The sequence below is a fragment of the Macaca mulatta genome, chromosome 9, assembly GCF_049350105.2.
Source record: "Macaca mulatta isolate MMU2019108-1 chromosome 9, T2T-MMU8v2.0, whole genome shotgun sequence".
NCBI classification, from domain to species: Eukaryota; Metazoa; Chordata; class Mammalia; order Primates; family Cercopithecidae; genus Macaca; species Macaca mulatta.
In genome coordinates this window covers 97,829,445-97,843,261 of record NC_133414.1, presented here as the reverse complement: position 1 = coordinate 97,843,261, position 13,817 = coordinate 97,829,445, and the positions used below count along the sequence as shown (strand labels likewise).

At 37.7% G+C, this 13,817-nt stretch overlaps 1 protein-coding gene across 2 annotated transcripts in view; it reads left to right on the top strand.

The window, feature by feature from the left end:
- The window catches only part of PRKG1 (protein kinase cGMP-dependent 1), a 1,342,028-nt gene that overhangs the window by 960,739 nt on the left and 367,472 nt on the right, over window positions 1-13,817 (top strand). For both annotated transcript variants that reach the window (XM_001099261.5, XM_001099460.5), the window contains exon 5: window positions 1,444-1,507. In XM_001099261.5, coding sequence (XP_001099261.1) covers window positions 1,444-1,507 — 64 coding nt within the window. The remainder of the gene's footprint in view (window positions 1-1,443; window positions 1,508-13,817) is intronic.

Sequence of the window (13,817 nt, the reverse complement as noted above, 5' to 3'; positions counted from 1 at the left end):
TCCAATGTTGTTAAGTGAATGCTTGCATATCTGAATGCATCATCAATCAACCTGTGTCTTGAATAATGGTTAGGAGTTGACCTGGAGAAAGGTGTGTGTATGGAGGGAAACCTGGAAAGGGAATTAGAGCTTAAAGGAACCTGGTGACAGCAGACTAACAGAGGAGAGAGTGGCTTTCTCTTCATTATAAGTTGAGGCACCTATCTACAAAGAGAGTCAAACTCTGAAAGCTATTTGTAGAGATCTATTCTGAGCCAAATGTGAGAACCACGACCCATGACACAGCCCCACGAAGTCCTGAGAACATATGCCCAGGGTGGTTGTTTTACAGTTTGATTTTATACATTTTAGGGGGACAGAAGTTACAGGCAGACATCCATCAGTACCTATAAGGTATACATTGGTTTGGTCTAGAAAGGTGGGAAACTCAAAGTGGGAGCTTCTAGGTCATAGGTGGATTAGAAGATTTTCTGATTGACAATTGGTCGTAAGAGTTAAGTTATTATCTGATGACCCAGAATCAATAAAAGGAGTTTCTGGATTAAGATAAGGGGTTGTGGAGATGAAGGTTCTTATTATGCAGATGAAGCCTCCAGGTAGCAGGCTTCAGAACTCTTATCAGACATAAAAAGATGCCAGACTCTTAATTAATTCTCTCCTAGATTAGGGAAAAGACCTGGAAAGCAAAGGGGATTCTGTATAGAACGTAGATTTTCCCCACAAGAGATAGTTCTACAGGAGAGAAATATTTTTCAAAATATGTCAAAGGAATATATTTTGGGGTAAAATACTTCAATTTCTTTCAGGGTATGCTATCTGTCATGTGATTCTATACTAGAGTCAGGTTGGAATTTGGTATCTTATTTCTACAAAGAATCTGTTTTGTCAGTCTTAAGATTTATATTTTAAGACTTACAATGAGCCTTAAGATTTCTATTTCTATTTTAATGTTAATTCTGGTAAGTTGTGACTGAATTCCAAAGGGAGGAGGGTATAATGAGGCATGTCCAATCCCTTCCTTCCCCTCATGGACTGAAGTAGTTTTTCAGGTTTACTTTGGAATGCCCTTGGCATCCATCGGTTGACTGGGGGACTCAGAATTTTATTTTTGATTTACATATCCATGGTCATGCAGGTAAATATAACAGTGATTTGGACTCAGTCTATCCAAACTCCGAGTTTTTTTTTCATACTCCATGCCTTCTCCCTGTTAGACATCAAACCATGCTTAAATGATTGCTTTGATCTTCATCTGCAACTTTGTTCTTTTTTTTCAGGTTGTGTGGCTAATGCAGTTTTTTTTTTTTTGTTTGTTTGTTTGTTTTGGCAGATTCTTTGTCATAAAATAGTTTTGTATTTGAATTTAGATTCATGGTCATTTTTATTACTTATAAAAGTAAGTTGCGGTTCATGTGTTCAGCACTATTCTGTTTTGTTTTTCAGTGTTCCAACATTCCAGAGCCTTCCTGAAGAGATCCTCAGCAAACTCGCTGATGTCCTTGAAGAGGTAATTGTTTTTAACCTTTGAACTTTTTGAGATGGGATCCAGCCTGCTTGGCTGGTTTCTTTCACAGCTGTGTGATGAGGAATCACAAACTGCAGAGACCTTTAAAAAATGTTTTAAGCTCTGGGATGAGCTGTATATTTGGCTTCATATAGAAAGTAGCTTAGCATGTCTGACATTTATATGCAGGAATGTGCAAATCAACCTAATTATAGAGGGAGACAAACTTTTTGTTGTGGTAAATACCATGTTACTTTGACTTACAAGAATAGGAACTGGCATATTTCTCTTATTTTAACTAGTGTAAAGTAAAATTGTAGTTATCGCCACTCTGAAGCTTCAGATTAGCAAATTTACAACTAGTAGTTGGGCACTTATTTTATGACCATGTAAGTATATTTGATACACATAATTTTATGCCTGAAAGTGGAATGTCACTTTTAGTTGTTTTTGTCTGAACCCATAAAGCTATGGTTTTGAGAAAGAGGAGAAACAATACACATTAGGTTATCCTTTTGTAGACTGGGATTCATAACAACAGCAGCAGCAGGAGGAAGTTTTTCCATTTAAATTGATGAGCTTTATACGGAATGTAGTCTAAAGTTGTTGTCCTAAAGGCATTGGGCATATAAGTTTTGTTTCAGGTTGAAAAGATTAAAAAACTGTATTTTCCTGTTTGCTGAGGAAATAGAGGTACATTGGTGGTGTACGAAAGTTCAGACTTTTTCTCTAAAGGTTCAAGTCTAAGTCTTTTGGAGTGAATTGACAATAGAGAGATTAACAGGAGAAAATGTCATACAGGAATAGTATCCCATAGTGTATGGGAGGTCAAGGTGACGGAATTGGAGGATGGGGTCAGAAAAAGGTATGTCTAGAGTGCTATAGGTGCAGCCAAGTAATGGAGGGCCGCTTAGGACATTGCAATTAATTTAATTTTTACTTAGTGTGAGATAGAAGTCACTGGATGGCTCTAAGCAGAGCAATGAAATTATTTGACTTAGATTTTTAACAAAATTGTTGTGGCTGCTGTGTTGAAAAAAAAAATAAAGAGGCTGCTACAATAATCCAGGGAGCAATAGTGGTGACTTTGTTCACTGTGGGAAAAGGAGATTGAAAAATCCTCAGATTGTGACTATATATATAAGAATATATATAAATATATAAATATAAATATATACATATATAAATATAAATATATATATATATATATTTTTTTTTGAGACAGTGTCTTGCTCTGTCACCCAGGCTGGAGTGCAATGACGTGATCTCAGCTCACTGCAACCTCCGCCTCCTGGGTTCAAGCCATTCTCCTGACTCGGCCTCCTGAGTAGCTGGGATTACAGGTGCCCGCCACCATGCCCAGCTAATTTTTTGTACTTTTAGTAGAGACGGGGTTTCACTATGTTGGCCAGGCTGGTCTCAAACTCCTGACCTCGTGATCTGCCGGCCTCGGCCTCCCAAAGTGCTGGGATTACAGGTGTGAGTCACCGCACCCAGCCGATTGTGACTATATGTTGAAGGTAAAACTGAAAAGCTTTACCATTGCAGTACACTAGTGAAATGAGAGAAAGAGAGGAATCAAGGGGAAACCCTGAGGTTTCTGTTGTAAATAATTAGAAGGATGGAGTTGTTATGAAGTGACTTGAAGAAGACTGGAAGCACAGTACACTGAGGTGGAGAGATAAGAAGCTCAGGGAGAGAGACTGGGGTACAATCAGAAGCTTAGAGATCTTTGGTAGGTAGATGGTTTGTTGTAGCATTGTTTGTGTGGAGGGAACTGTTGGTTATCTGAATATCATTCCGTGGGACCAAATGCAGATGAACACAAGGCAGAACCCTGAAGGAGGAAGCAGCCAACAATTATTATAAAACCATGAATGGATCTTAAAAACATCATGCTGAGAGAAAAGCTTAAAACCAAATAAAAGAGATAGTTATTGAAACATCATTTACATATATTAAAATATATGAGCACAAAAATACATTTTGCTGGGAGTCCTGACAAAATATTGAAAATTGGATACATGTGAACAGTGGTCTGTATCAGAAAAGGGAAGGGAGACCTATAGGGATAAAAGAATGAATGAATGAATGAAGAGGAAGGCATAAAGCCTTGACTGATTCTTCCCATTTCTACCTTAAGAGAATGAGGAATGAAGAGAGACCAGGAAAGCCTGTGGAAGTAGGAGGAAAATCAGAAGCATTTTGCATGTTAAAATCCAAGAGAAGATAATAGCTTAGAGAAGAGTCAGCAAAGCTTGGATTTTAATTTAGGGAAAAAGATAAGGAGAGAAATGGGGTCAGCAGATAGGAAAGGGAAAGTCAGGTTGAAAGAAGAACAGAAAACATTATTGAAGCAGGAGACAGAGAGGCTTGCACATATAGCCTCTTGAGTAAGCACAAGAGAATAGGCGCTATAGTGCCTCTAGAAGCAGGGAAGGTAGACTATCTGGATACACATGCAGGTGGGTGGATTGATGTAGTGACTGGAGCTGTGGAAAGTCTGTTATGATATATTCTATTTTCACAGTGATACAGAAAGCAAGGTGATCAAATGAGACTGGGGATGGGGTAGAGGTACAAATGGTTTGAGGAAGAAAGTAGGAGAAAAATGGAAAAGTGAATGGACTAGGGAAAGTATATGATTGCTAGGCATCATTAAGGCCCTGCTTGATGTTAGCAATCCCAAGTCTAAGTTAAACAGACAACAAAGCATTTATTCAAGACTATTGCAATAGGGGAAGGATATTTAACTCCATGGAACAAAAGGTAGGAGAGCTTTTAAGCACTGGGGTAAGCTAGTGGAAAAGTCACTTAGGTAACTCCAGCGGGGGTACTCTAGGAGGGAGGCAGTTGTCCATCGTCATTAGGCCATCTCTGTTTGCTATTTGTTCCTTATGAAAGTTAGGATCCCATCCTCCGGAGAGACTGAAAGAAAAAGACTTGTCTCCTTCCTTCTAAGATTACATTTCTAAAGGATGGCTCCAAGGTCCTTGAGAAAGATATTCCTGGGGTGTGAAATCAGCTGGGAGAAGATTTTCATCACAAAGAGGCAGATTAAGAATTTTCAGTTGAAAGTTCTTTAAAAGTAAGTGCTGTAAGTGAAGGGAAATCAGTAGTCTTGATTCAGGAAGCTGACTGTCTAAAGTTTCGTCAAAAGATTAGTCAGAGGGGAATATTAAGCCCTCTTGGACACTAGAACATTTGATTATGTGTCCGTTTTTTAGCCTCATTCATTTACCTGGATTCATTTTCCAGGTAGGTATAGAATTGGATTTAACCAGGATTGTTATTTTGTCAAGAGAAGATGGGTGGTTGATAGAGAAAATGGGGAGTTGAATGTGCATATGGAGAGTGATTGTAATGATTGACCTTGGAATTTAAACAGGGCAAGGAGGAGAGAAGCACCAGATGGGCAATGGCCAGTGAGAAGTGGTAGGATCAGTGACTTTTAGTCTGATGAGGTTAAAGAATTTCTGGAATAAAGCTATAAGAAGGAATACGTTGGAAAGATAGTGAAAATGCTCTTGTCTCTATGTACTGACTATACCAATAATTCTGTGATCCTTATAGAGATTCTTAGCTGTTGGCTTTTTGCAGTCAGCTTTGCTATGACTTACTGGTCTCCTTCATTTATGTGAACACAAAGTGAAGCAGAACATTGTCACATTTGACTCCTATGTTCAAGTATAAAAAATTTATGAGAAACAGCACTGGCTATATTTCTCTCTGAAGGTGCTGACCTGTAACCTTTGTAAATATAAAACTACTTTTCCAGGTTGGTCTTTTGCCTTTTGCTTTTTTTATTGAATACACGGAAGAACTCTCTGGTGACACTGCGTATTGTTGTTTTTAAATCAAACTAAAGCACAAATTTATCAGCCCCAATCAACCTCCTAAAAAAAAAAAAACAAAAAAAACAAACAAACAACAAAACAAAGACTCCATGAAATTCTGTAATCATTGTCTTTCTTTTCCACAGCTGTGAAAGTATTTGCTATTTTGTGTTACAAAAGCCATAGCTCTATAAATAATTCGGACCAAAGAAATATTTTAGTATTTTATGTCAGATTTTCTAATCAGAAGATGCCTTAATTTGTGTTTGGATTGTGTGAGCCGTAGTACAGTCCATACCAATGCTGAATTAAAATGGAAACAGATGATTAAGTACTCATATATTTGTTTTCAGGAGGTAAAAATGAAGTAAACACACCAAATGCAAAGTAGACATGTAAATACAGTACCCAGTACAAACATAGTGTTTAACTCAAATTGAATAAACAGGCACAAGGAGAAACTAAATTATGTATCAGATAAAGTGAAGCAAATTTGGAAGAGCGAAAGCAATATCGAAGTCACATAACATTAAAGGGAAATGTGCTTGCATAATAATTGAGCTGTCTTTCTCAAATAGCCACAAGAAGATGAAAGAACCCCAGATTATTTTGAAAGGAAAGCAGTACCATTAAAGCCTTCAACGAAGAAGTTTACAGCTTCGTTTGTTTGACAAATATTTATGGAGCACCTACCATGTGTCAGGAATTGTTTCAGGCCCTGGAGATTCAGGGCTCTGCTCTCATAGCATGTGTTTCAATGAAGGATACTATGAAAAAGAAGGAAGGAAAATAACATCAAGTGAGAAGGCTACTTCTGTAGTTACTAAGGGAAGAACTCTCTGAGGAGGTGATATTTAAACCAAGATCTAAATGAACGTACAGGGAGCCATGTGCATCTGGTGGAAGGAAGAGCAGACACACCATTTTAAAGTAGGAATGAGTTTCCTGTTCTTAAGCAACCGAAGGAATATTTGTGGGTGGTAGCAGTGCGTTGAGAGGAGGCTACAGAAAATTAAGCAGGACCAAGTTGCAGAGAGTTCTGCCAGTCATGATAAGGAGTCTGGTTTTTATTCTAAATATAATGGGGAGATTTTTAGGGTTGTAAGTAGTAAAGTGACATAAGCTGAGTTAAGTTTTAATAACATCTCTCTGACTATTGTGAGAAGAGTGGATTATCGAGGGAAAGGCCAGTTAGAGGGCTGCTGCAAAATAACCCAGGTGAGGGTGGATGGTTTGCATGTGGACTTATTTCTTATTGACTATTCATTCTGAATATTCATTGTAAAACAATACTTGCAGCAGAAGAGAAAACAATTTAAAAGTGATATGGAAAGACAGAGACTGAGAGAAATAAAGTATAACCAGACAGAGCATTGAATATAATGATATTGAAAGTGATATGGTTAGATCAGTGTGACAAGAAGGCAAGAGTACAACACCTGGGGAATCCTGTTCTGAAAATGAAGAAATAAAAATAAAAAATAAAGGCTTTAGGAGTGATTTCTGCCATTGCCCTCCCCAGCCCCCACCTATCCCCTTCTGAAATTTCTATCAGAAATATACCACCCACTTGTGAGTTTCTCCCCATGAGATTACAGTACAGTAATGAATCTCTTTATTCTTTTTGTTTGTTCATTGGCATTATTATTATTGTTCTAAAAATTCAACTTTTATTGTATTACTATTATTTTTTTGAGATGAAGTCTCATTCTGTTGCCCAGGCTGGAGTGCAGTGGTATGGTCTCAGCTCACTGCAACCTTCATCTCCCTGTTTCAAGCAATTTTTGTGCCTCAGCCTCCCGAGTAGCTGGGATTATGGGTGCATGCCTCTATACCTGACTAATTTTTGTATTTTTAGTAGAGACAGGGTTTCACCATGTTGGCCAGGCTGGTCTTAAACTCCTGACCTCAGGTGACCCACCCACCTCGGCTTCCCAAAGTGCTGGGATTACAGTTATGAGCCACTGCGCCCACCCAACTTCTATTTTAGATACAGGGGTACATGAACAGGTTTGTTACACGAGGACATTGCATGATGCCGAGCTCTAGGGAATGGATCTTGTCACCCAGGTAGTGAGCGTAAGTATCCATTAGGTAGTTTTTCAACCCCACGCCCTATCCCTGTCTAGTATCTCACAGTATCTACTGTTCTCATTTTTATGTCCATGTGCACTCAATGTTTAGCTGTCACAAGTGAGAACATGTAGTAATTTAGTGAACCTTTTCCTCTTTCCTTTATATAACATACTAGAACAATTTCCTTTGTATAGTGAATCACTCCTTCAAGAACAAACGAGAGTTTTCTCTGGTCCCTTTGAAAAGTTGTGCATACTTACAAATATAAAGAGTTTCTTGGTCAAAAACCTATCCAGACCAAACACAGTAATCTCAATGTTTTCCTAGGCTGTGTTTTGAAAGACAAGTTCAAGTAATTTACTTGACTCTCTAAGTGTTCACTGTTATTGTCACTGCAGTATACTCTACTTATCCCATATTTGACTCAAATTGAGACAATAAATATTAGAGATTATTTTAGGACTCAGATTTATTTTGCTAGAGAAGCCATTTTTAATTTATAAAATAGAAGTTTTAGGTGCAAGTATGGAACAGAAAACTCTGACTTTATAAACTGGTTGCATTAATCTCTATACTATCCCATATAGTACTGTGAAAATATGTATTTGAATTAATTGAATGTATTCGAGTCTATTCTGAGAGTCTAGGAAGTACCTGGGGGAAAAGGAAAACATTGTGAAATTATAAAATAGGATCCAATCTCCGCTTTCCTACTATAACAAGCTAACTCATTTTCTTTCTTCTCTTATATATCTAAGATATGTCTCTATACATGAATTGCATTTTTCAAATGGATTGAAGAACCCCTAACTAATCTCCAGCTAAGAAATAGTTCCCTTCAATTATTTCCCACTCAATCACAATGGAGAAATGTCAGTGACAAAATTAAAAAAAAAAAAAAGTAATTATCTAAATGTTGGGACTATGGTGACATCTTTAAAGAAAGCGGTAAATAAATTTTTTTTTTCATAGAGAAAAGCAGCAAAGATTAACCTAATATGTCACAAAAAGTACTTATAAGTCAATTTGAATGAAGGGTTACATATTCACAAATGGGGGAGTAAAAGTCTAGGTACCTTGAGGAAAACTGAACCTTACTGAAAACACCAAATTGGAGAACCAAATTAAGTCAACAAATTCGCTTTTTACCACCTGATGTGAGTACCGTTCCTTTATCTATGTGAAGAGAAGTGGGGCATGGATGCTATGTTTAGATCTCCTGATTTTTAGGTAGGAAACAAAGCATATCAGAACCACTTCTTTGCTTGTATTAAAGTTAATTTCATGTCCAATTTTCCCTCTAAAACTTTTGATGAGATTTTCTTGGAATAAAAGACTTCCGTCTCACTAACTTTTTAAGAACTCTCTACCTTTGATTCCCAATTTTGCATGACTGAATCTTGGAAACATGTCAGCCTAACTTATGAGTTGTTCTGATTTGTGTCCCTGGATGGTGCACTTATGTATGTTATTATTCACTGGATATTTATATGTATATGACACTGACAAGGTCTTGGACAAATAACATTTCTTACTTACTAAATTATTAATTGGGACATTATAAGAAAGTTTTTTTAAAAAGACAAAAAATAGACAAAGAGAGAAAACATATTTCAACTCACTTTTGTTTAATGATGTAGTAGGAAGTACATATCAGATTATACATTCCAGGGACCCTCTTGGGAAAAGGAAGTTAACTTACTCTCACTTGCTGCCAGGTCCAGCAGGCTGATAAATAATTTAGTTGTTTTGGCTGTGCAACTGTTCCTCAGTTTTACTGTCCTGATGTGTTGACATCATCCCAGACTCCTTTGCATTCTCTCCAATTATGAGTAATACAGAGAAAAAGTCCTGCCTTAGGTGCAGTTATTGGAGTGCTGTGAAGCTCTCTCTTTTATCATTATAAATAGGCCTAGACTCTTCAGGAAAGACACTGATAAGGTAAATGGCAACATTATTAGTTTTCTTTGAAATCTGTTGTTTGTAACTAAACTTTTTCTTCCCTTCCTTCAGGTTTGGCTCTTGCTATTCAAAGCCAAGCTGGAAGAGATTAAAAGTTCCTGTTCTTTCTCAATTGCTTTGGCCTAACATGCTCTGAATTTGGAAACTTAACTGCCTCTTTTGTTCTCCCTCATTTCACCTGTGTCTTCCCTTTTGGGGAGCAAATTACTGCTTTTGAAGGAGAATGAGGTGGAAGGTGTGTGTGTGTGTGTGTGTGTGTGTGTGTGTGTGTGTTGGTAGTATGGAAGATGGGGAGGATAAAAAAAGGAGAGCTTAAAAAGTAAAGACACAACTCTCAGTTCAGTATTAATATCTCCACATCTTATTTACAAAGCAAATAGGGAATAAGAGAAAGTATTTGCTAATTATAGATATTATAAGGGACTTGTATCCATAATCTTTACACGACACTTACAGCTTAATAATAAAAAGATGAATAATTAATAAGACGAGCAAAGCACTTGAACAAAGACCTTTCTCCAAAAAAGATATACAAAAGTACTATTAGGACACAAAAAGTTTCTTAACATTATTAGTCATTTGGGAAATGCAAGTCAAAATCACAGTTAACATACTCCTTCGCACCCACCATATTGACTAGAATAAAAAAAAATAGACAATAACAAATATTGTCAAGGATGTAGAGAAATTTGAACCTTTACACATAGCTGGTGAGATTGGAAAATGGTGTGCCTTCTTTGGAAAATAGTTTTGCAACTTCTCAAAATGTTAAACATGGAGTTACTGTGTTATCAGAGGTGTGTGAACCAGAGCAACCCCATCTTGAGTAGAAGCTGGGTAAAATGAGACTAAAACCTACTAGGCTGCATTCCCAGACAGTTAAGGCACTCTAAGTCACAGAATAAGATAGGAAGTCAGCACAAGATACAGATCATAAAGACCTTGCTAATAAAACAGGTTTCAGTAAAGAACCCAGCTAAAACCCACCAACACCAATATGGCGACAAGAGTGACCTCTGGTTGTCCTCACTGCTATACTCCCACCAGCACCATGATAGTTTACAAATGCCATGATAGCATCAGGAAGTTACCCTAAATGGTCTAAAAAGGGAAGGCATGAATAATCCACCCCTTGCTTAGCATATAATCAGGAAATAAATAACCATCAATATGGGCTGCTCTGTCTATGGAGTAGCCATTCTTTAGCCCTTTACTTTCTTAATAAACTTGCTTTCACTTTACTCTGTGGACTCACCCTGAACTCTTTCTTGCCTAATATGCAAGAACCCTCTCTTGGGGGTCTGGATCAGGATCCCTTTCTTGTAACTGTGTGTCCTAGCAATTCTACTCCTAGGTGTATACCCAAGAGAATTGGAAACACATGTCTATATAAAAACTTTTACACAAAGGTTGATAGCATTATTATTGATGATATTCAAAAAATACAAACAACCCAAATGGTCATCAGCTGATGGACGGGTAAATAAAACGTGGTATATTCAACATTAAAATATTACTTGACTTTAAAATGGGTGAAGGACTTGATACATGCTACAACATGGATAACTTTGACAGCATTTTGTTAAACAAAAATAAAAGTAAAATGCCACATACTGTGTGATTTCATTTATATGAAGTATATAAAACTGACAAATCTCTATATAAAGTAGATTAGTAGTTGCTAGAGCTGAAGGAGGACAGTGGAGAAGGTGAGTGACTATTAAGAGTGTAGGCTGGGCGTGGTGGCTCACGCCTGTAATCGCAGCACTTCGGGAGGCTGAGGCAGGCAGATCACCTGAAGTCAGGAGTTCGAGAGAAGCCTGGCCAACATGGTAAAACCCCATCTCTACTAAAAATACGAAAAAGTCGGGCGCGGTGACTCACGCCTTAATCCCAGCACTTTGGGAGGCCGAGGCAGGCAGATCACGAGGTCAGAAGATCGAGACCATCCTGGTTAACACAGTGAAACCCTGTCTCTGCTAAAAATGCCAAAAATTAGCCGGGCGTAGTGGCTGGTGCCTGTAGTCCCAGCTACTTGGGAGGCTGAGGCAGGAGAATGGCGTGAATCCAGCAGGCGGAGCTTGCCGTGGAGATGGCGCCACTGCACTCCAGCCTTGGCACTGAGCGAGACTCCGTCTCAAAAAATAATACAAATACAAATACAAATACAAAAAAATAGCCAAGTGTGGTGGCACACGCCTGTAGTCCTATCTACTCGGGAGGCTGAGGGAAGAGAATTGCTTGAACCTGGAAGACAGAGGTTGCTGTGAGCCAAGATCGCGCCGCTGCACTCCAGCCTGGGCTACAGAGCAAGACTCTGTCTCAAAAAAAAAAAAAAAAAAAAAAAAAAAAAAAAGAAAAGAAAAGAAAAGAGTGTGGATTTCTTTTTAGGATGATAGAAACATTCTAAAATTAGATGGTGCAACTCTGAATATACCGAAACCATTGAATTTACTCTTTATATGGGTAAACTTTATAATATCTCACTAAAGCTGTTATTAAAAAGTACATATGGACTTTGATTTCAGTTGCGATAATTTCAATGAAGGAGAGTTTTGGGCTTATAAGAAGAATGTGTACTTTAGGGTCTCATTTGACTTGACAGCCATGCAAATATCATGATGGCAAAGTATAGTATAAAATTTTAAGTATTAACAAAAATAATACATGTTTTAAAAGTAGCCATGTAAAAGAGATTTGGTAGGGATGTTGTAGATACTTACACATTGATTTAGTGATTGAACAATATTAACTTTTTGCATCTGTCTGAGATTCCATATTTCATTCTCAACAAAGATATTTCTAGTTCTAATCTGAGTTATTTTTATTTATTTCCCTATAGAGACGTCCCTCTCCCATATTTTCTAAGTCAATTTAGCCATTGTTTCATAGAAAAAAACAAATGCTTGTTCATTGCTTTAAATTGGTGTCTAGTTATGTGAACATAACTTGAGATATAAATTCCTTAAAAGCAAAACTATATTCGTATTTCCTTTAACTGGGTTCCTATATGCAGTTGATTAAAACAACAGTAATACCTTCCACTTATTGATGCAAGCTCTGTGCCAGGCTAAGGCCACTGGTCAAATCCCATCTGAGTAATAATAATAATGCTATTATTATTATTCCTAGTCCCAATGTCAGGTGGGAAGACTGAGCCTCAGATAATACAGTGAATTAAATGGGGAGGTATTTTACCCTATGCAATCTGACCCTGGAATCAGTACCTTTCAGTACTATACTGCATTGTATCTTGAAAATTTGTGGAATTAATGAAAAAAAATTATCCCACCCCTGACTCTTTCTTATAAATAGGTTGTACTTCCTTCTGAAAATATTGACTTTTTTTTTTTTTTCCTGAGAGTAATTAGCTTTTTCTCAGTCAGCATTTTAAATTTGTTGTGACAGGGATCCATTTTATGCTTTCTACAAGACCCGAAACATAGCGTTTCTAGCCATTTTATTGCCAGAATATGCATGCTTTGCTCCATGCTGCTTGTAATTCATTAAAATGTATGTGCTCTGCAAATAGGAAACCAATCTGCAATAAATCAGCTTTCTAGAAAACATTCATGGAAAGTGTTCGAAATGGTTACTCTGTAAGAATACACAAACCTGCTTGGTATTTGTGTGATTTGCTGTCATTTATAGGGTTTGTAAACAAATAGTGGATTTGTGTGAAACTGTCAATTAGTGGCCTGCCTTCAGCATGTGTGTGAGATCTGCTTACAAAATGCCATTTGATAGCATCTGAGCAGATCATGATGAGCTCCAAATTCCTTTTACAGGGACAAGTGATGAACACTGGTCTGAATTAAATAAATTGCCCTGACTAAAAGTGACCCAAGATTTTCAACTATATTTTTTTTCTTAATCCGAGACATATTTGTAGCTGCCAAAAAACCTAGCTTACGGGCTTGTGCACAGTTGGACTCTAAGACATAAATCAATGAAGAATAGAAGCCCACTTGTGCTTACAAGTAAGAGGCTAAAGATAAGAAAACCAGTTGGGCTTTCAGTTTGAGCCACAGAATACAAAGCTCGATTGTGCTAGGGAGAGTTATCAAACAACTTGGTGTAGGGGATAATGTGGGTATGCAGTTCCAAGCCTCCCCAAGACTTTTGGCTACAGAGTACTTCTCTGAATCCATAGCAAGGGCAACCTACTGCTTCCCTGCGGAAAACGAATCATGCAGTTCCTTAGGCCAGTGGGTATAAGTCTGTTTCCTGGTAGATAAGGCTCTGAACCAGGGCAGGCAATATTTTAGTAATGAGCATTCGTCAAGTCAGTCAGTGTTAATGAGGAGCAAACTGTGACCAACCAAGGCTTTCGGGAGATGGCTAGTTGTGAGAAAGGATGTTCTGTTTGCCTCGTGTTCTACGTGTTCCCTTGGTTATTATGAGATTGTGTAAGTGAGCTCCTCTTAGCTCTCTGGGAA